The 24,718-nt window shown below is 38.4% G+C and overlaps 4 protein-coding genes across 4 annotated transcripts; all 4 read left to right on the forward strand.

Moving 5' to 3' along the window:
* The first annotated feature begins 3,196 nt into the window (after positions 1 to 3,196).
* Positions 3,197 to 4,192, forward strand: LOC130836225 (olfactory receptor 7G1-like). Its single transcript, XM_057708296.1, has one exon. The coding sequence runs from the start codon at positions 3,197 to 3,199 to the stop codon at positions 4,190 to 4,192; it is 996 nt and encodes a 331-aa protein (XP_057564279.1).
* A 5,796-nt stretch (positions 4,193 to 9,988) lies between these two features.
* Positions 9,989 to 10,912, forward strand: LOC130836909 (olfactory receptor 7G1-like). The gene has a single exon (XM_057709563.1). It carries the CDS (start codon positions 9,989 to 9,991, stop codon positions 10,910 to 10,912), a length of 924 nt encoding a protein of 307 aa, XP_057565546.1.
* Positions 10,913 to 16,073: 5,161 nt separating this feature from the next.
* On the forward strand, positions 16,074 to 16,997 carry LOC130836923 (olfactory receptor 7G1-like). Its single transcript, XM_057709580.1, has one exon. The coding sequence runs from the start codon at positions 16,074 to 16,076 to the stop codon at positions 16,995 to 16,997; it is 924 nt and encodes a 307-aa protein (XP_057565563.1).
* A 5,163-nt stretch (positions 16,998 to 22,160) lies between these two features.
* On the forward strand, positions 22,161 to 23,084 carry LOC130836921 (olfactory receptor 7G1-like). The gene has a single exon (XM_057709577.1). The coding sequence runs from the start codon at positions 22,161 to 22,163 to the stop codon at positions 23,082 to 23,084; it is 924 nt and encodes a 307-aa protein (XP_057565560.1).
* Positions 23,085 to 24,718: the final 1,634 nt, after the last annotated feature.

Below are 24,718 nucleotides of genomic sequence, written 5' to 3' on the forward strand. Positions count from 1 at the left end.
TCATCCACTGATAGACACTTAGGTTGCTCCCACCTCCTGGTGGTTGTAAGTTGTGCTACTATGAATAAAGGTGTGGAAATATCTCTAAGAATCTGTATTTAAAGCATTTAAGAATTATTATTATTTTTTAAATTCACTGTTTCCTCTCCATCTTTAAGAGTACTATCTATACTCATGACAGTCTTTCAAAAATTTATTTTTAAAATTATCATACAGTAAAATGCACTTTGTGTATTGCTCTTTGTATTTTAACTTATGCATTGATTTTTATATCCACCACCACATTCACAATACAGAGCGGTTATATTATCTGCCAATAAATTACCTTGTACTGCACTGTGGTCACACACTCCTCTGTCTATGTGAACCGTTTTGACCCATTGGCCTGTTCTCCATCCCTCAGGTTTGTATTTTATATAATGTTGTATAAATGGAATCATACATCACCACAACCTATGTATGAATACTTACAGTAGCTCTGTTCACAGTTACCCAAAACAAAAACAATCTGCATGTATTTCTGTGGATATGCATAAGTAAACAGTGGTATATCATTATAATAGAAGACAGCAATAAAAAGGAATGAGGTATTGACACAGGCAACAACTCGTATAATTCTTAAAGGCATTATGCTGAGTGAAAAAGACCCATGCCAAAAACCAAACACTTATTTTAAAATTCTTTTGGGATTGTATTCTTGCTGGGTATTGTGGATTCCTTTTATTTTGTTTAAATTTTTTTAAGATATATTTTCTTATTTTTTATTTTCTTATTATTATTTTTAAAATTCCACTTCAGTTTGTTTATTTATTTATGCCAGTGCTGTGCAGCACACAGGGTCTTATTTCCTTTACCAGGGATCCAGTCCGTGCCCCCTGCAACGGAGGTGTAGAGTCTTAACCACTGGACTGCCAGGGAAGTCCCTGAATTGTAGATTCATTTTAATTGCTAGATTTTCCCCCCCTCTCTCTTTCCTTTTATGTACTCACACTTTATCATCTAATGATTCACAGCTGCCCTTACCAATCACCAGTCCTCTAGCCTGGAATTAAATCTAATAATTCACCCCTGCTGCTCAGTGTTTTTGAGAATATCGAAAATTCAGCCACCTAACCACCATGTACCTTGGATTAGCTCTACCTCGGAGGCTCCTTTTGTTTTGTTTTTTTTTTGTTTGTTTGTTTGTTTTTGGCACACGGGCTTAGTTGCTCCGTGGCATGTGGGATCTTCCTGGAGTAGGGATCGAACCCGTGTCCCCTGCATTGGCAGGCGGATTCTCAACCACTGCGCCACCTAGGAAGCCCACGGAGGCTCCTTTTGAAACTTTCTACTGTTCTAAGTTGTCAATCATGGTCGCAGACAGTGTCCACTACTCTTATGTTCACTTGCATTTCTCAATAACAAACCTCCACCTCCACCCTTAGCTTTTTAAATTTTATATCTCTTTTGTATTTTCTGTTATTTTATATGTTTAAAGCAAGTGAGGTTAAGACAGTAAGGGTTAATATTACAAAGCTATCTTGTGTCCTGTTAGTTTTAATGTATCCAGAAAATTGTAGGTTAACAAATTTCATACAGTGGCAGTGAACAATAGAGCAAATAAATTGATAGACACATGAAAATATTGAATTCCTTAAAGATGAAATATATGTTAATTAATATTATCATGGAGGACAAACCCCACCTATTAGATAATAGGTAAAATCTAACTAAGTATACTGATATTATGCCTGCACCCTAATGTTTTGCCCTGATACTCTAACTTCTTACAACTCTATGAAAAGATGAGAAATGGACATGAGCAGAAAAGAGGAAGGTGAACACTTGGCCTCACGGGCTCTGCAAAGCAGCCATCTTGAGTTTTCCCTGGTAGAGTCTTTATCTTAAGGATTTGCACTCCTGTGGATCAGAGTAGCATTAAGTTGCTTGGTTAATGAGGAGCTTTGGAAATTGAATCTCTAGGGTTTAAGACTGCAGTCTGCCTGTGATCACCTCAATCAACAGTCCTTTCCCTGTAAAGAATAAGCACATCTGAGACTTGTACCATAGGTGATCCTTCCTGCCCAGGAGCTGGTGACTCACTCAGACCCTTCTCTTCCTAAGGCTAGATCTGTATGGTACATCAGAGATGTCAAGCATCATTCCACTGTGATGCCAGCCAGGTAACCTAATGTTCCTTAGTGAATGTTTGGAAATGAGAAAAGGTGTTTAGGTACAAGTTTATCCAGTGAAATTTGTAAAGAGAGTACATACACCAGATGATTAGAACCAAGTTACCCTTCCTAATTTATGTCATCCTCACACTTTTTTTTGGGGGGGTGTATTTTGCAATGCTTAAGCACCTCTGATTTACTAACACCATACTCTCTACTATGACATGGAACATTTCTTCCTGATTAGAAACGTGTCTGTTGAAAAACATGGTGACATTTATAGAAATTTCTGACATATCTTTGTTTTCATGTGATAGTGTGGGTGAGTAGAAAGCTTTGTAAAGTTCACCTTGTCTTTCCATTTCTGGATCTTGATATATCTATGTATTATTTCTTTTGCCTGGCCTGCAGTCACTGGAGATCCAGGCAGAACCTTCATTGCCTCCCTACTCAATTAGTTTCTCTTTATAAAATTATCAAATGTTTTAAATAATCAGAACTGCATAGATAGATAGTATAAGTGAAAAATACAATCAAGTTACCAGGGGGTAAGGTGGGGAGGGATAAAAAACTGGAAGATTGGGGTTGACATACACACACTACTATATATAAAATAGATAACTAATAAGGACCTACTGTGTAGCACAGAGAACTGTAGTCAATACTCTACAACTGCCTATATGGGAAAAGAATCTAAAAGAAAAGTATATACATATATCAGATTCACTTTGCTGTACACCTAAAACTAACACAACATTATAAATCAACTATATGCCAATAAAAATTTTAAAAATACAACCAAGTGGTAACCCTTTCTGGAATTAACTGTTCATGCTCTGCTCTGTCAGCAGCTTCAGATTTTTTATTTTACATAACAGAAAAATATGCATGCAGGAGGCTTTCCTTTTCACCCCCTCCCCCACCATTAGTCTCTTTCCATTCCCAAGATGATTTTTGTTTCTTGTGATACTCCTGCTGCTTCTCTAGGGACCACACATTTCATTTTCTTGTTACCACATCTATTCAGCAGATTCATCAACAACATGCAACCCAGAAACCAAATAAATGTTTCAGAATTTCTTCTCATGAGACTGACAGAGGATCCAGAACTGAAGACCATCTTCTTCAATCTGTTCCTAGCCATGTACCTGGTCACCGTCATGGGAAACCTTCTCATTGTCCTGGCCGTCATCTCTGACTCCCACCTCCACACACCCATGTACTTCTTCCTCTCCAATCTGTCCTTTACTGACATCAGTTTAAGCACAACCATGATCCCAAAGATCCTGGTGAACATCCAAGCACAGAATCCGAGCATCACTTACACAGGCTGCCTCACTCAGATCTGCTGTGTCCTGATTTTGGTTTGTTGGGAAAGTTTTCTCCTTGGAGCCATGGCCTATGATCGCTATGTGGCTATCTGTCACCCACTGAGATACACAATCATCATGAACCCCCACCTCTGTGTTATGATGGTTCTCCTCTCCTTGTTCATTAGCGCTGCTAATGCCCTGCTCCACACTCTGATGGTCTTGCGACTCTCCTTCTGCAAGGACCTGGAAATCTCCCTCTTCTTCTGTGAAGTTGTCGAGGTCATCAAGCTTGCCTGCTCTGATACCTTCATCAATAATATTCTTCTTTATTTTGCAATTAGCGTATTAGGTGGCATTCCCCTTTCTGGAATCATTTTCTCTTATACTCAAATAGTCTCCTCTGTTTTGAGAAAGTCATCAGTGGGTGGAAAGTATAAAGCTTTTTCTACCTGTGGGTCTCACCTCTCAGTTGTTTCCTTGTTCTATGGGACAGGTTTTGGAGTGTATATTTGTTCTGCAATTCCTGACTCTTCCAGGAAGACTTCAGTGGCTTCATTGATGTACACTGTGATCACTCCCATGATGAACTCCTTCATCTATAGCCTGAGGAACAGAGACATGAAGGGAGCTTTGAGGAAACTCATGGGTAGGGTACCTTCTCTTCTGAGATTGTGTCATTTTCTAGCTCTGCAATGTATGACAAAACCTTTTCATTCTCTAAGGTAAAGTTTTTGGTTAGCGCCAATAAAAGCTGAATCTAAGGCAAGGGTTCATGGTACAGTAATTTTGTGGGGAATATTCTCAACACAAGGGAAGTGGGAATAGGTGGATAGGTCAAGGAAGGAATTTAAACAAGTCTGTGGGCATGCAGAGGTAGATTCTGTCTGATTCCATGGATAGCACAATGTGAATTGTACCCCAGAGTGAAGCCTACTATAAGACATTGTGCTTGATCTTTCAGGAATCTTTGGGACTGGTCACTGGTAAATTGTACATGTGTGGGCAACATTAACATTCACAACACTCAGCTATAAAATTTTGTAATTAGATTATCTCAGTGGTTTGAAATGATTGTGGGATATTTGAAATTGATCAGTGAGGAAACTTTTCCTGACTCTAATATGCTCAAACAATAAAGATGGTTATCTTTTATCACAAGGATTTCAGAGGCAGAAAATGTTCAGGAGCAGGAAATTAGAGATTCACTCATTCCTCCATGAATAGGCTTCATGCTAAGGCCAGTTTCCCTCAGGGACCCAAATGGCTGCAACAGATCCAGGCATCATATCTACACATGACTCCCAGAGACAAATAAAACTGACTGTCTAAGATTTTAATTGTTATGTTTGAATTTTTTTATCCTGATTTTTTCTCATTATTGCACTTTGGAGATTTAATCATGTTTTTGGGGTGTGTCAGTAAATAATTAATTCCCAATATTCTGTATATTTACACTATGTTTGGTGACTTCAAAATAGATATCCTTTATGATATTGATGGAAGTTTTGTTCACTTGTAGCTAGTTTTCTGCTGCTGTGAATGAATATGAGTGTTGTATGTTTCTCATGGTAGAATGAGAGAGGGGATCCATATTATCGTCAATGCATTTTCATTTATAGGGACAACTTACTAGTTGTAAAAATTTTTTCATCAACTGGCATACTTCTTACTATTACATCGTTGAGAGGCTTTTCAAAAAATATTTATTTATTTATTTATTTAGCTGTGCAAGGTCTTCATTGCCGCATGCAGTATCCTTATTTGTGGCATGAGGACTCTTTGGTTGAGGCATGCATGTGGGATCTAGTTCCATGACAAGAGATCGAACCCAGGCCTCCTGCATTGGGAATGCAGAGTCTTAGCCACTGGACCACGAGGGAAGTCCTGAGAGGCATTTTTTAAAAATGGTTTCATTTTATTTTATTTTGTTTTATTTTGGCCATGGTCCATGGCATGTGGGATCTTAGTTCCCCAAACAGGGATTGAACCTGCGCCCCCTGCATTGGAAGCATGGAGTCCTAACCACCAGACTGCCAGGAAAGCCCCATAGTTGAGAGCCTTTTGATACACTTCTTTTCTTTTCTTTTAAATATCTAATTGTGATAGACCCACTGAGTTGTTTTTTCCTTTTTCACTAATTCATACGAGTTCTTTACATAATCAGGATATTAGTGTTAGTTATACTAATAGCAAAATTCTTCTTTAAGTGTATGACTTCTTTTTGGATATCCTCTACAGTTTTGTTGTGAATGAACACAAGTTCTTCATTTTAATTACATAGTTAATTGTTGTCAATACTTTCCATATTGGTATGTGCTCAATAGGTCTTTTTTATGAATCCAGTAGTACTTCAGTCTGAAATAATTCTCAGTATTGGTTTCTACATATGAAGTATGAACCCTCCTGGAATTTAGTTTTCCCTTTAATGTGAAGCAGGATCCAAATTCATTTTTATGTCCCTTCATAACCTGCCCACTTATGTACTGATTCCTTTCTGGTTTCTATTTTCTGGTCAATAGGTCCTGTATATACCCTTGAGCCAATATAACATGTCTTAGTTATTCTAGGTCACCAGTCTGCTAAAAATAAGTTTATTATGGTAGCAAAGAAGGCTGAGATTCTGTTTATTACAACCTTAAGGAACACTGTATCATAATTTGACTGCTTCTCTGATAATTCACAATGTACTGTAACAATATCAATAATCCAGGACTAGGACTGGGATGGGGAGGGTGGGGGGGACTAGAGGGAGGGAGGGAATATGGGGATATGTGTATAAAAACAGATGATTGAACTTGGTGTACCCCCAAAAAAATAATAAATAAAAAATAATAATAATCGAGGACCAGAATTTCAATGAATGGTCCCAATAATGCGGACAGAATATTCAATCTAATAATTTGAAATTGAGAAAACTGGTATTGAAATTCTATAAAGGTAATAGAAAATATCTATCACATGCTCAGTCTATTTTTAAAATTGTGGTCAAACGTAACATAAAATTTGCAATCTTAATGTTTTCTAATTGTGGAATTTTGTGGTATAATTACATTCACAATGTTGTGCAGCCATTACCACAATCTGTTTCCACATTTTTTTTATCACCTCAATCTCTCCCTCTGCTTCAGTCCCTGGAAACCTCTAGTCTACTTTCTGTCTCTATAAATGTTCCTACTCTAGTCTATATATTTCATATAAGTGGAATCACACAATTTATACTTTTTTCAATTTCTTATTGTGAAAAATTTCAGACATACCGAAAAGTTGAAAGAATGATACAATGAAGACACATTTAGTTACTGCCTACATGCAACAGTTGACATTTTGCAATATTTGTTTCATTAATCTATGAATGCTATTTTTTCTTTTTCTTTTGTTAAAATACACATAACAGTTTATCATCTTAACGTTTTTTTAACGTTTTATTTTATATTGGAGTATACTTGATTAACAACGTTGTGTTAGTTTCAGGTATACAACAAAGTGATTCAGTTATACGTATACATGTATCTATTCTTTTACAAATTCTTTGCCCAGTTAGGTTGTTACAGACTACTGAGCAGAATTTCCTCTGCTATACAGTAGGTCCTTGTTGATTATCCATTTAAAATATATCAGTGTGTACATGTCAACCCCAAACTCCCTAACTATCCCTTCCCTGACCCTTCCTCCCTGGTATCTATAAGTTCGATCTCTAAGTCTGTGTTTTGTAAATAAGTTCATTTGTAAAATTTTTTAAAAATTCCACATATAAGCCGTATCACATGATATTTCTCTTTGTCTGACTGACTTCACTCAGTATGATAATCTCTAGGTCCATCTATGTTGCCGCAAATGGTATTACTTCATTCTTTTTAATGGCTGATTAATATTCTATTGTATATATGTACCACATCTTCTTTTTTTTTTTTATTTATTTTTTTAATTATTTTTTGGGGGTACACCAGGTTCAATCATCTGTTTTTACACACATATGCCCGCATTCCCTCCCTTCCTTGATGTACCACATCTTCTTGATCCATTCTTTTGTTGATGGACATTTAGGTTGCTTCCATGTCTTGGCTATTCTAAACAGCACTGCAATGAGCATTAGTGTGCATGTATCCTTTCAGACCATGTTTTTCTCCTGGTATATGCTCAGGAATGGGATTACAGAATCATATGGTATCACTTTTTTTTAGTTTTTTAAGGAACCTCCATACTCTTAAGACTCCATAGTGACTGCACCAATTTACATCCCACCAACAGTGTAGGAGGGTTTTCTTCTCTCCATACCCTCTCCAGCATTTATTACTTGTGGATTTTTTGATGATAGCCATTCTGACTGGTGTGAGGTGATATTGTAGTTTTGATTTGCATTTATCTAATGATTAGTGATGTTGAACATCTTTTTATATGTCTCTTGGCCATCTGTATGTCTTCTTTGGAGAAATGCCTGTTTAGGTCTTCTGCCCATGTTTTGATTGGGTTGTTTGTATTGATGATATTAAGCCACGAGACTAATCCCTTATTGGTCACATCATTTGCAAATATTTTCTTCCATTCTGTAGGTTGTCTTTTTTTGTTGTTGATGGTTTCCTTTGCTGTGCAAAAGCTTTTAAGTTTAATTAGGTCCCAGTTGTTTATTTTTGTTTTTATTTCCATTACTGTGGGACATGAATCAAAAAAGATCCTGCAGTAATTTATGTCAAAGAGTGTTCCGCCTATGTTTTCCTTTAAGAGTTTTAAAGTGCCTGGTGTCACATTTAGGTCTTTAATCCATTGAGTTTATTTTGGTATATACTGTTAAAGAATGTTCTGATTTTAATTTTTTACATGTCGCTGTCCAGTTTTCTCAACACCATTTGTTGAAGAGACTGTCTTTCCTCCATTGTATAGTCTTGCCTCCTTTGTCATAGAGTAATGACCATAGGGGCATGGGTTTATTTCTGGCTTTTCTATCCTGTTCCATTGATCTATATTTCTATTTTTGTGCCAGTACCATAATGTTTTGATGGCTGTAGCTTTGTAGTATAGTCTGAAGTCAGGGAGCCTGATTCTTTCCGTTTTTCTTTCTCGAGATTTCTTGGGCTATTCAGGGTCTTTTGTGTCTCCATACACATTTTAAGATTTTTTGTTTTAGTTCTGTGAAAAATGCCATTGGTAATTTGATAGGGATTTCATTGAGTCTGTAGGTTACCTTGGGTAGTATAGTCATTTTAACAATATTGATTCTTCCAATCCAAGAACATGGTATATCTCTCCATCTGTTCATGTCATCTTCAATTTCTTTCATCAGAGTCTTATACTTTTTGGAGTACAGGTCTTTTGTATCCTTAGGTAGGTTTATTCCTAGGTTTTTTATTCTTTTTGATGTGATGATAAATAGGATTATTTCTTGAATTTCTCTTGCTGATCTTTCGCTGTTAGTGTATAGAAATGCAACAGAATTCTGTGTATTAATTTTGCATCCTGCAACTTTACCAAATTCATTGATGAGCTCTAGTAGTTTTTTGGTAGCATCTTTAGGATTTTCTGTGTATAGTATCGTGGCATCTCCAAACAATGACAGTTTAACTTCTTCTTTCCCAATTTAGATTCCTTTTATTTCTTTTTCTTCTCTGATTTCTGTAGCTAGGACTTCCAAAACTATGTTCAATAAAAGTCGCGAGAGTGGACATCCTTTTCTTGTTCCTGATCTTAGAGGAAATGCTTCTAGCATTTCACCATTGGGTATGATGTTAGGGAAGTTTTCACCTATAATCTCTTCAAATATTTTCTCAGACTCTTTATCTTTCTCTTCTTCTTCTGGGACCCATAAGGTAAATATTGGTGTGTTTAATGTTGTTCCAGAGGTGTCTTAGACTGTCTTCATTTCTTTTACTTTCATTTTTTAAAAAATATTTATTTATTTGACTCTGCCAAGTCTTTTTTTTTTTTTGGCACACGGGCTTAGTTGCTCCGCGGCATGTGGGATCTTCCTGGAGCTGGGATCAAACCCGTGACCTCTGCATTGGCAGGCGGATTCTTAACCACTGCGCCACCTAGGAAGCCCTTCTGCCAAGTCTTAATTGCAGCATGCAGGATCTTCTTTGCAGCATGTGGGATCTTCAGTTGTGGCATGTGGGATCTTCAGTTGTGGCATGCAGGGTCTTTAGTTGCCTGCCCCTGGGGTCTCAGGGGATCCAGACAGAATCTTCAAGCAGTCTCTGTCTGTTTCTCTTTATACAATTACCAAAAGTTTTAAATAATCAGAACAATGTATGTAGTGTAATTTTTTTAAAATGACAACCTGTTAGGCCCTTTCCAGAATTAACATTTGTTGACACTGCTATATCAGGTTCAGGTTTTTTAACTGAAAAAAATTTTAAAGAAACAAAATAATCTACATACATGAGGCACATCTTTTCAATCGTCCTCTTTCAACCCCCATCCCTTACACCCAAGATAGGTTTCCTTCTGGTGATGCTCCTCCTTCTGGTCTAGAAAACGCACATTTGATTACCTTGTCACTCCACCTTTTCTATCGGATTCGTCAACAATATGGAACAGAGAAATAAAACACGTGTTTCAGATTTTCTTCTCATGGAAATGACAGAGGATCCAGAGCTGCGGTCCCTCCTTTTCAGCCTGTTCCTTTTCATGTACCTGGTCACCGTCCTGGGAAACCTGCTTATCATTCTGGCTGTCAGCTCTGACTCCCAACTCCACACCCCCATGTACTTCTTTCTCTCTAATCTGTCTATTAACGACATCTGTTTAAGCACAACCACTATCCCAAAGATGCTAGTGAACATCCAAACACAGAATCAAAACATCACTTACACAGGTTGCCTTACACAGATCTGCTTTGTCCTGGTGTTTGCTAGTTTGGAAAGTTGTCTTCTGGCAGTAATGGCCTATGACCGCTATGTGGCCATTTGTCATCCACTGAAGTACACCGTCATCATGAACTCCCGCCTGTGTGGTCTGCTAATACTACTCCCCCTGTTCATTCTTATTGTGGATGCCCTCCTGCACAGTCTGATGCTGTTGCAGCTGACCTTCTGCACAGACCCGGAAATCCCCCTCTTCTTCTGTGAAGTTGTTCAGGTGATCAAGCTTGCATGTTCTGATACCCTCATCAATAATATCCTGATATATTTGGCAACTAGCATATTTGGTGGTATTCCTGTGTGTGGAATCATTTTCTCTTATGCTCAAATAGTGTCCTCTGTTTTGAGAATGCCATCAGCAAGTGGAAAGTATAAAGCTTTTTCCACTTGTGGGTCTCACCTCTCAGTTGTGTCCTTATTCTATGGGACAGGTATTGGAGTGAACATTAGTTCTGCTCTTACTAACTCTTCCAGAAACACTGCTGTGCTCTCCATGATGTACACTGTTGTCCCTCAAATGATGAACCCCTTCATCTATAGCCTGAGAAACAGGGACATGAAAGCTGCCTTGAGAAAGCTCATCAGTGTCTAGGACACCTCTTCTGTGATGTTTCATCTGCTTTGTACTAGGTTTTCTAGAATCAGTCAAAGTGATAGAAAAACTGAGCAAACCACAATGCCTGGTTCTTCCATCACCAAGATCTTTGACAATGTCTATATAACATAATGAAAAGCTCATTTTAACTTTGAGTTGAAACTTCACTTGCTCTTTGTATAGCTCTGTGATGTTTCAGAAATAAGTTCCATTTTCTAAGTGCAATTATTTTTAGTAGTTTCATAGAGATGAACGTTAGGCAGGGCTTATAGATATTTTTTGAGCATTCACAGAAAATGAAAAATGAGGAAGTTGGGTGGGTCAGGGAGAGGATCCAAAGAAGTATGAGGTTGTAGAGACATGAATCCTCTACTTCCATAGATACCACCATTTGAATTGCACCTCAGAAATAAGCCTACTGTGAGTCACTGGATGAGCTGATTTTTTAAATATCTAATTCAGTAATTTCCAAGACTCATCAGCAGTAAACTATATCTGTGTAAAGGCGCCAGTATCCACTACACTCAATTCCATGACTTACAAAATTGCTACAATTTGATTATCTCAGTGATTTGAGATGATTATGAATCATTTGTCCTTTATCAGTGAGAAAGCTTTTGTTTCTACTAAGAATAAGAAACTTCGACCTTAATGGACACAGCAATATAGAGATTTAAATTCTTTTTTTTTTCTTTTTTTTTTTTTTTTTGAGATTTAAATTCTTGACCAGGGAATCAGAGGTAGAGAATGTAGAAGAAAGTTCATTTACTTCTCCTTGCAGTGGCTTTATCTTGGACTGGTTCCCCACATGGATCCAAATGGCTTCAAAAGACACTGTCATCACGTCCAGACATGATGCCCAGAGAGTGAAACCCAACTGTCCTGCTTTGATTCTCTTACTGTTTGCTGTTGCGTGAAGCTATCCACAATATATCCCCTTAATGTTTTCACTGATTTAGAATCATATGTATGCCACCTACTTGATCTAATTCTTACTGTGGGGAAAATGATTGCTATGAGAACCTTGGCTTGACTATATGGAATATAACCCCTGCCGGGAAATCCACCCTTATAAGCACTACTTAGGACAATGCCTGGTGCCTAGTAAGTACTAAATAAAATTAACTAATATGATTGTGTTCCATATCTTGCCTATATTCATTAGTTTTGTCATCTTATTGTTATCACATGTTTTTACCACTTGCTTCAGCAACAAGATTAGTTTTCTTCCATGTTATATTTATCAGCTGCTTTTTCTAGTCTGAGTAATATGATAAATAATGTTCATGTAATCAGGGTAAAGAATCATAATCTTCTAGCATCTTATTTGCTTTGAACCTTCTCATCGGCCTATTTATAAGAATGTACCTGTGGAATCAACCTAAATGTCTATCGACAGATGAATGGATAAAGAAGATGTGGCACATATATACCATGGAATACTCCTCAGCCATAAAAGGGAATGAAATTGAGTTATTTATAGTGAGGTGGATGGACCTAGAGTCTGTCATACTGAGTGAAGTATATCAGAAAGAGGAAGACAAATATTGTATGCTAACTCACATATACGGAATCTAAAAATGGTACTGATGAACTCAGTGACAAGAACAAGGACGCAGATGCAGAGAATTGACTGGAGAACTCGAGGTTTGGGAGGGGGCGGGGGGTGAAGGGGAAGCTAAGACGAAGCGAGAGAGTAGCACAGACATATATACTACCAACTGTAAAATAGCCAGTGGGAAGTTGTTGTATAGCAAAGGGAGTTCAACTCGAGAATGGAGGATGCCTTGGAGGACTGGGACGGGGAGGGTGGGGGGGACTCGAGGGGGGGTGGGGGGGGACTTGAGGGAGGGAGGAAATGCGGGGATGTGTGTATGGAAACAGATGATTGAACTTGGTGTACCCCCCAAAAAATAATCAATCAATAAATAAAATTAATATAAAAATGATGATACCAATAATATATTCTGAGACAAAAGAAAAGAATCATAATCTTCTAGCATTTTATTTGCTTTGAACCTTCTCATCGGCCTATTTATAAGAATGTAACCCAAATATTCATCAACAGATGAATGGATAAAGAAGATGTGGCACGTGTATACAATGGAATACTGCTCAGCCATAAAAAGGAAAGAAATTGAGTTATTTGTAGTGAGGTGGCTGGACCTAGAGTCTGTCGTCCAGAGTGAAGTAAGTCAGAAAGAGAAAAACAAATACCGTATGCTGAAGCATGTATATGGAATCTAAAAACAAACAAACAAAAACAGTACTGATGAACCTAGTGGCAGGGCAGGGATAAATACGCAGACATAGAGTACGTACTTCAGGACATGGGTGGGAGGAGGGAGGGGATGCTGGGACAAAGTGAGAGAGTAACACTGATATATATACACTACCAAATGTAAAATGGATGGCTAGTGGGACACTGTGGCATAGCACAGGGAGATTGACTTGATGCTTTGTGATGGGGATATATGTATACATATAGTTAATTCACTTTGTTTTACAGCAGAAACTAACACAATACTGTAAAGCAATTCTATTCAATAAAGATGTGAAAAAAAGAATGTATCTGAGTTTTCAATTCTCTCCTCAGTCACCTTATATAGCTTTGCTTCTTACACATCACTGGTGGAGTCCGCAAAGAGAAACAGCATTGAAAACAATTAACTGTATCATGGATGTCATAGAGGACTGGGTGCTGTCTTAGGGGTCTTAACGCAAAACTTTTAAACTTGCACCAAGTGTCTTTATGAGGAAATTTATTCTATGGAGAGCTACTTTCTTTTGACAAGGAGATGTCGAGTGTAAGAGCAGAGAGGAGAAAAAGGAATTTGAGAAGGCAAGGGGCATCACTTTTCCTATAAGCATAAAAAAGCAGGGCCACACGTTGGAATCACCTCTGTGAGTATAGAGGTGAAACAATGGAGGTCTCAAAGGGGGAATCAAAGGAGTGGCTGAAGAACCTTCTGTTTTGGTGCTTATTGCAGGATGAGGGATTGTTTTATTTTCAGCACCATCACTGGGGAAGAGCTCCCTGCCTGGCACTCAAGCAGAGCTTCCTGCATTGATGTCCACAGAACAGATGCAGAGAGAGAGATCACCTGAAACCTTTGTTCATACTAAGATTTCTCTGACCTCCAGCAAGTACTACTGACTTTGAACCTCTGGGGGAGACTTGTGGAGGGCGTGCTTTCATTTTTACACTCAGAGCTATATTTGGTAGTCTGTATCATTACTGATATAGTTTTTTGGAGAGAGGGTATAGTTGCTTTACAAGGTTGTGTTAGTTTGTGCTGTACAAAGAAGTGAATCAGCTATATGTATACATATATCCCATCCCTCTTGAACCTCTCTCCCACCCCCACTCGCCATCCCACCCATCTAGGTCACAAGTAAACTGATAATCTAGTATGTGTAAAAATCAGTTCAATCTTTGGCACATCTCTTTTTATTATGTGGTTGAGAGTTTTTTCACATATCAATTTCCCTTTCTCTTAAATAGACATTTGTGGTATTTCAAATGAACTGTGTTTCTTTTTCTTGTTAATTTATATGTTATTTATATAATTTCAACTCAAATTTCCCTAAAGTAAACAAAAATGCACAGCAAAACTACTGTGAAAAAGTTGGAAAAGATGGTTGTGAAACCTAAAAAATGAGTAACAGATTTTTCTGTATTGACCAGAGACAGAATTGTCCAGGAATAAATGATTATGTACTGTGTAAATACACACAGTGCAGATTAAGTTTGAGGAAGCATTAGTGACCATGAGAGTGAAAAACTTCTGAGTTTCCAATTTTATAGCAACATATTTCTAAAAGATACTATTTATATCCACATACATAAATGTATTTTCACATCTATTATTGGTATCAGACTTTGTGATGTTATCGATTAGGTGGAGAGTCCTTCGCTAGTACCTACAAAAAGAAGATGAATCCAATTAGGAAGGATGATGTGTCCATATTTGTGAAGAATTTGAAAGGGAGATGAGCAGTCCCAGGTGGAGAAAAGTATAAGACATGCATCTGGTCTCACAGGGTCAAGGAAGCAGCCACCCTGATTCCTCCCTTCTACAGTCTTGGTCTTTACAGATTTTCACTGTCCTGGGATCACAGTGACAATAAAATTGTTTGTCTAATGAGGAGCTTTGGAAATTGAGCCTCTAGAGATACAGAGACAGAATTCTGCCTGTGACCACCTCATTTAACAATGCTTCCTGTTAAAAGTTGTAGCACACATGAGCATGCTCCCATAGGTGATCCCTCTTGCCCAGGAGCCCTGGTCTCACTCAATCCTTCTGCCATTCCTGAGGACACATCTCCTATATGGCATATTCACAGGAGTTGTCAAGCATCATTCCAATGTGATGCTGGCCAGGTAATCTAATGTCCCTCGGTGAATGTTTGGAAATGACGGTAGGTATTTTGCAATAGGTTCATCGAAGGGAAGCTGTGAAGAGAATGCGTACATCAGATGGTTAGAACTAAGTCATCCATGGTCCTCCTGCCTGTCTGTCATCTTCTCCACATGTTCCTTGGTACTTTGCACCAATACTCAAGCATCTCTTATTTACTAATATTGTGCTCACTCTACTATGACCGGGACCATTTCTTCCTGAGTAGAAATCTGCCTCTTTTAAAACAGGCTGAGTGTTATAAAATTCTCTGACATTTGCTTACAATCTTGTGGTGAGAGGGCAAGAAATTTGGTAAAGTTCACTTTATCATCCTATTGCTAATTCTTGACATACCTATGTATTCTCGCAGTTGCCTGCCCCTGAGGTCTCAGGGGATCCAGACAGAATCTTCAAGCAGTCTCTGTCTGTTTCTCTTTATACAATTACCAAAAGTTTTAAATAATCAGAACAATGTATGTAGTGTAATTTTTTTAAAATGACAACCTGTTAGGCCCTTTCCAGAATTAACATTTGTTGACACTGCTATATCAGGTTCAGGTTTTTTAACTGAAAAAAATTTTAAAGAAACAAAATAATCTACATACATGAGGCACATCTTTTCAATCGTCCTCTTTCAACCCCCATCCCTTACACCCAAGATAGGTTTCCTTCTGGTGATGCTCCTCCTTCTGGTCTAGAAAACGCACATTTGATTACCTTGTCACTCCACCTTTTCTATCGGATTCGTCAACAATATGGAACAGAGAAATAAAACACGTGTTTCAGATTTTCTTCTCATGGAAATGACAGAGGATCCAGAGCTGCGGTCCCTCCTTTTCAGCCTGTTCCTTTTCATGTACCTGGTCACCGTCCTGGGAAACCTGCTTATCATTCTGGCTGTCAGCTCTGACTCCCAACTCCACACCCCCATGTACTTCTTTCTCTCTAATCTGTCTATTAACGACATCTGTTTAAGCACAACCACTATCCCAAAGATGCTAGTGAACATCCAAACACAGAATCAAAACATCACTTACACAGGTTGCCTTACACAGATCTGCTTTGTCCTGGTGTTTGCTAGTTTGGAAAGTTGTCTTCTGGCAGTAATGGCCTATGACCGCTATGTGGCCATTTGTCATCCACTGAAGTACACCGTCATCATGAACTCCCGCCTGTGTGGTCTGCTAATACTACTCCCCCTGTTCATTCTTATTGTGGATGCCCTCCTGCACAGTCTGATGCTGTTGCAGCTGACCTTCTGCACAGACCCGGAAATCCCCCTCTTCTTCTGTGAAGTTGTTCAGGTGATCAAGCTTGCATGTTCTGATACCCTCATCAATAATATCCTGATATATTTGGCAACTAGCATATTTGGTGGTATTCCTGTGTGTGGAATCATTTTCTCTTATGCTCAAATAGTGTCCTCTGTTTTGAGAATGCCATCAGCAAGTGGAAAGTATAAAGCTTTTTCCACTTGTGGGTCTCACCTCTCAGTTGTGTCCTTATTCTATGGGACAGGTATTGGAGTGAACATTAGTTCTGCTCTTACTAACTCTTCCAGAAACACTGCTGTGCTCTCCATGATGTACACTGTTGTCCCTCAAATGATGAACCCCTTCATCTATAGCCTGAGAAACAGGGACATGAAAGCTGCCTTGAGAAAGCTCATCAGTGTCTAGGACACCTCTTCTGTGATGTTTCATCTGCTTTGTACTAGGTTTTCTAGAATCAGTCAAAGTGATAGAAAAACTGAGCAAACCACAATGCCTGGTTCTTCCATCACCAAGATCTTTGACAATGTCTATATAACATAATGAAAAGCTCATTTTAACTTTGAGTTGAAACTTCACTTGCTCTTTGTATAGCTCTGTGATGTTTCAGAAATAAGTTCCATTTTCTAAGTGCAATTATTTTTAGTAGTTTCATAGAGATGAACGTTAGGCAGGGCTTATAGATATTTTTTGAGCATTCACAGAAAATGAAAAATGAGGAAGTTGGGTGGGTCAGGGAGAGGATCCAAAGAAGTATGAGGTTGTAGAGACATGAATCCTCTACTTCCATAGATACCACCATTTGAATTGCACCTCAGAAATAAGCCTACTGTGAGTCACTGGATGAGCTGATTTTTTAAATATCTAATTCAGTAATTTCCAAGACTCATCAGCAGTAAACTATATCTGTGTAAAGGCGCCATCAGTATCCACTACACTCAATTCCATGACTTACAAAATTGCTACAATTTGATTATCTCAGTGATTTGAGATGATTATGAATCATTTGTCCTTTATCAGTGAGAAAGCTTTTGTTTCTACTAAGAATAAGAAACTTCGACCTTAATGGACACAGCAATATAGAGATTTAAATTCTTTTTTTTTTCTTTTTTTTTTTTTTTTTGAGATTTAAATTCTTGACCAGGGAATCAGAGGTAGAGAATGTAGAAGAAAGTTCATTTACTTCTCCTTGCAGTGGCTTTATCTTGGACTGGTTCCCCACATGGATCCAAATGGCTTCAAAAGACACTGTCATCACGTCCAGACATGATGCCCAGAGAGTGAAACCCAACTGTCCTGCTTTGATTCTCTTACTGTTTGCTGTTGCGTGAAGCTATCCACAATATATCCCCTTAATGTTTTCACTGATTTAGAATCATATGTATGCCACCTACTTGATCTAATTCTTACTGTGGGGAAAATGATTGCTATGAGAACCTTGGCTTGACTATATGGAATATAACCCCTGCCGGGAAATCCACCCTTATAAGCACTACTTAGGACAATGCCTGGTGCCTAGTAAGTACTAAATAAAATTAACTAATATGATTGTGTTCCATATCTTGCCTATATTCATTAGTTTTGTCATCTTATTGTTATCACATGTTTTTACCACTTGCTTCAGCAACAAGATTAGTTTTCTTCCATGTTATATTTATCAGCTGCTTTTTCTAGTCTGAGTAATATGATAAATAATGTTCATGTAATCAGGGTAAAGAATCATAATCTTCTAGCATCTTATTTGCTTTGAACCTTCTCATCGGCCTATTTATAAGAATGTACCTGTGGAATCAACCTAAATGTCTATCGACAGATGAATGGATAAAGAAGATGTGGCACATATATACCATGGAATACTCCTCAGCCATAAAAGGGAATGAAATTGAGTTATTTATAGTGAGGTGGATGGACCTAGAGTCTGTCATACTGAGTGAAGTATATCAGAAAGAGGAAGACAAATATTGTATGCTAACTCACATATACGGAATCTAAAAATGGTACTGATGAACTCAGTGACAAGAACAAGGACGCAGATGCAGAGAATTGACTGGAGAACTCGAGGTTTGGGAGGGGGCGGGGGGTGAAGGGGAAGCTAAGACGAAGCGAGAGAGTAGCACAGACATATATACTACCAACTGTAAAATAGCCAGTGGGAAGTTGTTGTATAGCAAAGGGAGTTCAACTCGAGAATGGAGGATGCCTTGGAGGACTGGGACGGGGAGGGTGGGGGGGACTCGAGGGGGGGTGGGGGGGGACTTGAGGGAGGGAGGAAATGCGGGGATGTGTGTATGGAAACAGATGATTGAACTTGGTGTACCCCCCAAAAAATAATCAATCAATAAATAAAATTAATATAAAAATGATGATACCAATAATATATTCTGAGACAAAAGAAAAGAATCATAATCTTCTAGCATTTTATTTGCTTTGAACCTTCTCATCGGCCTATTTATAAGAATGTAACCCAAATATTCATCAACAGATGAATGGATAAAGAAGATGTGGCACGTGTATACAATGGAATACTGCTCAGCCATAAAAAGGAAAGAAATTGAGTTATTTGTAGTGAGGTGGCTGGACCTAGAGTCTGTCGTCCAGAGTGAAGTAAGTCAGAAAGAGAAAAACAAATACCGTATGCTGAAGCATGTATATGGAATCTAAAAACAAACAAACAAAAACAGTACTGATGAACCTAGTGGCAGGGCAGGGATAAATACGCAGACATAGAGTACGTACTTCAGGACATGGGTGGGAGGAGGGAGGGGATGCTGGGACAAAGTGAGAGAGTAACACTGATATATATACACTACCAAATGTAAAATGGATGGCTAGTGGGACACTGTGGCATAGCACAGGGAGATTGACTTGATGCTTTGTGATGGGGATATATGTATACATATAGTTAATTCACTTTGTTTCAAAGTGAATTAACACACAATACTGTAAAGCAATTCTATTCAATAAAGATGTGAAAAAAAGAATGTATCTGAGTTTTCAATTCTCTCCTCAGTCACCTTATATAGCTTTGCTTCTTACACATCACTGGTGGAGTCCGCAAAGAGAAACAGCATTGAAAACAATTAACTGTATCATGGATGTCATAGAGGACTGGGTGCTGTCTTAGGGGTCTTAACGCAAAACTTTTAAACTTGCACCAAGTGTCTTTATGAGGAAATTTATTCTATGGAGAGCTACTTTCTTTTGACAAGGAGATGTCGAGTGTAAGAGCAGAGAGGAGAAAAAGGAATTTGAGAAGGCAAGGGGCATCACTTTTCCTATAAGCATAAAAAAGCAGGGCCACACGTTGGAATCACCTCTGTGAGTATAGAGGTGAAACAATGGAGGTCTCAAAGGGGGAATCAAAGGAGTGGCTGAAGAACCTTCTGTTTTGGTGCTTATTGCAGGATGAGGGATTGTTTTATTTTCAGCACCATCACTGGGGAAGAGCTCCCTGCCTGGCACTCAAGCAGAGCTTCCTGCATTGATGTCCACAGAACAGATGCAGAGAGAGAGATCACCTGAAACCTTTGTTCATACTAAGATTTCTCTGACCTCCAGCAAGTACTACTGACTTTGAACCTCTGGGGGAGACTTGTGGAGGGCGTGCTTTCATTTTTACACTCAGAGCTATATTTGGTAGTCTGTATCATTACTGATATAGTTTTTTGGAGAGAGGGTATAGTTGCTTTACAAGGTTGTGTTAGTTTGTGCTGTACAAAGAAGTGAATCAGCTATATGTATACATATATCCCATCCCTCTTGAACCTCTCTCCCACCCCCACTCGCCATCCCACCCATCTAGGTCACAAGTAAACTGATAATCTAGTATGTGTAAAAATCAGTTCAATCTTTGGCACATCTCTTTTTATTATGTGGTTGAGAGTTTTTTCACATATCAATTTCCCTTTCTCTTAAATAGACATTTGTGGTATTTCAAATGAACTGTGTTTCTTTTTCTTGTTAATTTATATGTTATTTATATAATTTCAACTCAAATTTCCCTAAAGTAAACAAAAATGCACAGCAAAACTACTGTGAAAAAGTTGGAAAAGATGGTTGTGAAACCTAAAAAATGAGTAACAGATTTTTCTGTATTGACCAGAGACAGAATTGTCCAGGAATAAATGATTATGTACTGTGTAAATACACACAGTGCAGATTAAGTTTGAGGAAGCATTAGTGACCATGAGAGTGAAAAACTTCTGAGTTTCCAATTTTATAGCAACATATTTCTAAAGATACTATTTATATCCACATACATAAATGTATTTTCACATCTATTATTGGTATCAGACTTTGTGATGTTATCGATTAGGTGGAGAGTCCTTCGCTAGTACCTACAAAAAGAAGATGAATCCAATTAGGAAGGATGATGTGTCCATATTTGTGAAGAATTTGAAAGGGAGATGAGCAGTCCCAGGTGGAGAAAAGTATAAGACATGCATCTGGTCTCACAGGGTCAAGGAAGCAGCCACCCTGATTCCTCCCTTCTACAGTCTTGGTCTTTACAGATTTTCACTGTCCTGGGATCACAGTGACAATAAAATTGTTTGTCTAATGAGGAGCTTTGGAAATTGAGCCTCTAGAGATACAGAGACAGAATTCTGCCTGTGACCACCTCATTTAACAATGCTTCCTGTTAAAAGTTGTAGCACACATGAGCATGCTCCCATAGGTGATCCCTCTTGCCCAGGAGCCCTGGTCTCACTCAATCCTTCTGCCATTCCTGAGGACACATCTCCTATATGGCATATTCACAGGAGTTGTCAAGCATCATTCCAATGTGATGCTGGCCAGGTAATCTAATGTCCCTCGGTGAATGTTTGGAAATGACGGTAGGTATTTTGCAATAGGTTCATCGAAGGGAAGCTGTGAAGAGAATGCGTACATCAGATGGTTAGAACTAAGTCATCCATGGTCCTCCTGCCTGTCTGTCATCTTCTCCACATGTTCCTTGGTACTTTGCACCAATACTCAAGCATCTCTTATTTACTAATATTGTGCTCACTCTACTATGACCGGGACCATTTCTTCCTGAGTAGAAATCTGCCTCTTTTAAAACAGGCTGAGTGTTATAAAATTCTCTGACATTTGCTTACAATCTTGTGGTGAGAGGGCAAGAAATTTGGTAAAGTTCACTTTATCATCCTATTGCTAATTCTTGACATACCTATGTATTCTCGCAGTTGCCTGCCCCTGAGGTCTCAGGGGATCCAGACAGAATCTTCAAGCAGTCTCTGTCTGTTTCTCTTTATACAATTACCAAAAGTTTTAAATAATCAGAACAATGTATGTAGTGTAATTTTTTTAAAATGACAACCTGTTAGGCCCTTTCCAGAATTAACATTTGTTGACACTGCTATATCAGGTTCAGGTTTTTTAACTGAAAAAAATTTTAAAGAAACAAAATAATCTACATACATGAGGCACATCTTTTCAATCGTCCTCTTTCAACCCCCATCCCTTACACCCAAGATAGGTTTCCTTCTGGTGATGCTCCTCCTTCTGGTCTAGAAAACGCACATTTGATTACCTTGTCACTCCACCTTTTCTATCGGATTCGTCAACAATATGGAACAGAGAAATAAAACACGTGTTTCAGATTTTCTTCTCATGGAAATGACAGAGGATCCAGAGCTGCGGTCCCTCCTTTTCAGCCTGTTCCTTTTCATGTACCTGGTCACCGTCCTGGGAAACCTGCTTATCATTCTGGCTGTCAGCTCTGACTCCCAACTCCACACCCCCATGTACTTCTTTCTCTCTAATCTGTCTATTAACGACATCTGTTTAAGCACAACCACTATCCCAAAGATGCTAGTGAACATCCAAACACAGAATCAAAACATCACTTACACAGGTTGCCTTACACAGATCTGCTTTGTCCTGGTGTTTGCTAGTTTGGAAAGTTGTCTTCTGGCAGTAATGGCCTATGACCGCTATGTGGCCATTTGTCATCCACTGAAGTACACCGTCATCATGAACTCCCGCCTGTGTGGTCTGCTAATACTACTCCCCCTGTTCATTCTTATTGTGGATGCCCTCCTGCACAGTCTGATGCTGTTGCAGCTGACCTTCTGCACAGACCCGGAAATCCCCCTCTTCTTCTGTGAAGTTGTTCAGGTGATCAAGCTTGCATGTTCTGATACCCTCATCAATAATATCCTGATATATTTGGCAACTAGCATATTTGGTGGTATTCCTGTGTGTGGAATCATTTTCTCTTATGCTCAAATAGTGTCCTCTGTTTTGAGAATGCCATCAGCAAGTGGAAAGTATAAAGCTTTTTCCACTTGTGGGTCTCACCTCTCAGTTGTGTCCTTATTCTATGGGACAGGTATTGGAGTGAACATTAGTTCTGCTCTTACTAACTCTTCCAGAAACACTGCTGTGCTCTCCATGATGTACACTGTTGTCCCTCAAATGATGAACCCCTTCATCTATAGCCTGAGAAACAGGGACATGAAAGCTGCCTTGAGAAAGCTCATCAGTGTCTAGGACACCTCTTCTGTGATGTTTCATCTGCTTTGTACTAGGTTTTCTAGAATCAGTCAAAGTGATAGAAAAACTGAGCAAACCACAATGCCTGGTTCTTCCATCACCAAGATCTTTGACAATGTCTATATAACATAATGAAAAGCTCATTTTAACTTTGAGTTGAAACTTCACTTGCTCTTTGTATAGCTCTGTGATGTTTCAGAAATAAGTTCCATTTTCTAAGTGCAATTATTTTTAGTAGTTTCATAGAGATGAACGTTAGGCAGGGCTTATAGATATTTTTTGAGCATTCACAGAAAATGAAAAATGAGGAAGTTGGGTGGGTCAGGGAGAGGATCCAAAGAAGTATGAGGTTGTAGAGACATGAATCCTCTACTTCCATAGATACCACCATTTGAATTGCACCTCAGAAATAAGCCTACTGTGAGTCACTGGATGAGCTGATTTTTTAAATATCTAATTCAGTAATTTCCAAGACTCATCAGCAGTAAACTATATCTGTGTAAAGGCGCCATCAGTATCCACTACACTCAATTCCATGACTTACAAAATTGCTACAATTTGATTATCTCAGTGATTTGAGATGATTATGAATCATTTGTCCTTTATCAGTGAGAAAGCTTTTGTTTCTACTAAGAATAAGAAACTTCGACCTTAATGGACACAGCAATATAGAGATTTAAATTCTTTTTTTTTCTTTTTTTTTTTTTTTTGAGATTTAAATTCTTGACCAGGGAATCAGAGGTAGAGAATGTAGAAGAAAGTTCATTTACTTCTCCTTGCAGTGGCTTTATCTTGGACTGGTTCCCCACATGGATCCAAATGGCTTCAAAAGACACTGTCATCACGTCCAGACATGATGCCCAGAGAGTGAAACCCAACTGTCCTGCTTTGATTCTCTTACTGTTTGCTGTTGCGTGAAGCTATCCACAATATATCCCCTTAATGTTTTCACTGATTTAGAATCATATGTATGCCACCTACTTGATCTAATTCTTACTGTGGGGAAAATGATTGCTATGAGAACCTTGGCTTGACTATATGGAATATAACCCCTGCCGGGAAATCCACCCTTATAAGCACTACTTAGGACAATGCCTGGTGCCTAGTAAGTACTAAATAAAATTAACTAATATGATTGTGTTCCATATCTTGCCTATATTCATTAGTTTTGTCATCTTATTGTTATCACATGTTTTTACCACTTGCTTCAGCAACAAGATTAGTTTTCTTCCATGTTATATTTATCAGCTGCTTTTTCTAGTCTGAGTAATATGATAAATAATGTTCATGTAATCAGGGTAAAGAATCATAATCTTCTAGCATCTTATTTGCTTTGAACCTTCTCATCGGCCTATTTATAAGAATGTACCTGTGGAATCAACCTAAATGTCTATCGACAGATGAATGGATAAAGAAGATGTGGCACATATATACCATGGAATACTCCTCAGCCATAAAAGGGAATGAAATTGAGTTATTTATAGTGAGGTGGATGGACCTAGAGTCTGTCATACTGAGTGAAGTATATCAGAAAGAGGAAGACAAATATTGTATGCTAACTCACATATACGGAATCTAAAAATGGTACTGATGAACTCAGTGACAAGAACAAGGACGCAGATGCAGAGAAT

The sequence above is a fragment of the Hippopotamus amphibius genome, chromosome 15 (assembly GCF_030028045.1).
Source record: "Hippopotamus amphibius kiboko isolate mHipAmp2 chromosome 15, mHipAmp2.hap2, whole genome shotgun sequence".
Classification (NCBI taxonomy): Eukaryota; Metazoa; Chordata; class Mammalia; order Artiodactyla; family Hippopotamidae; genus Hippopotamus; species Hippopotamus amphibius.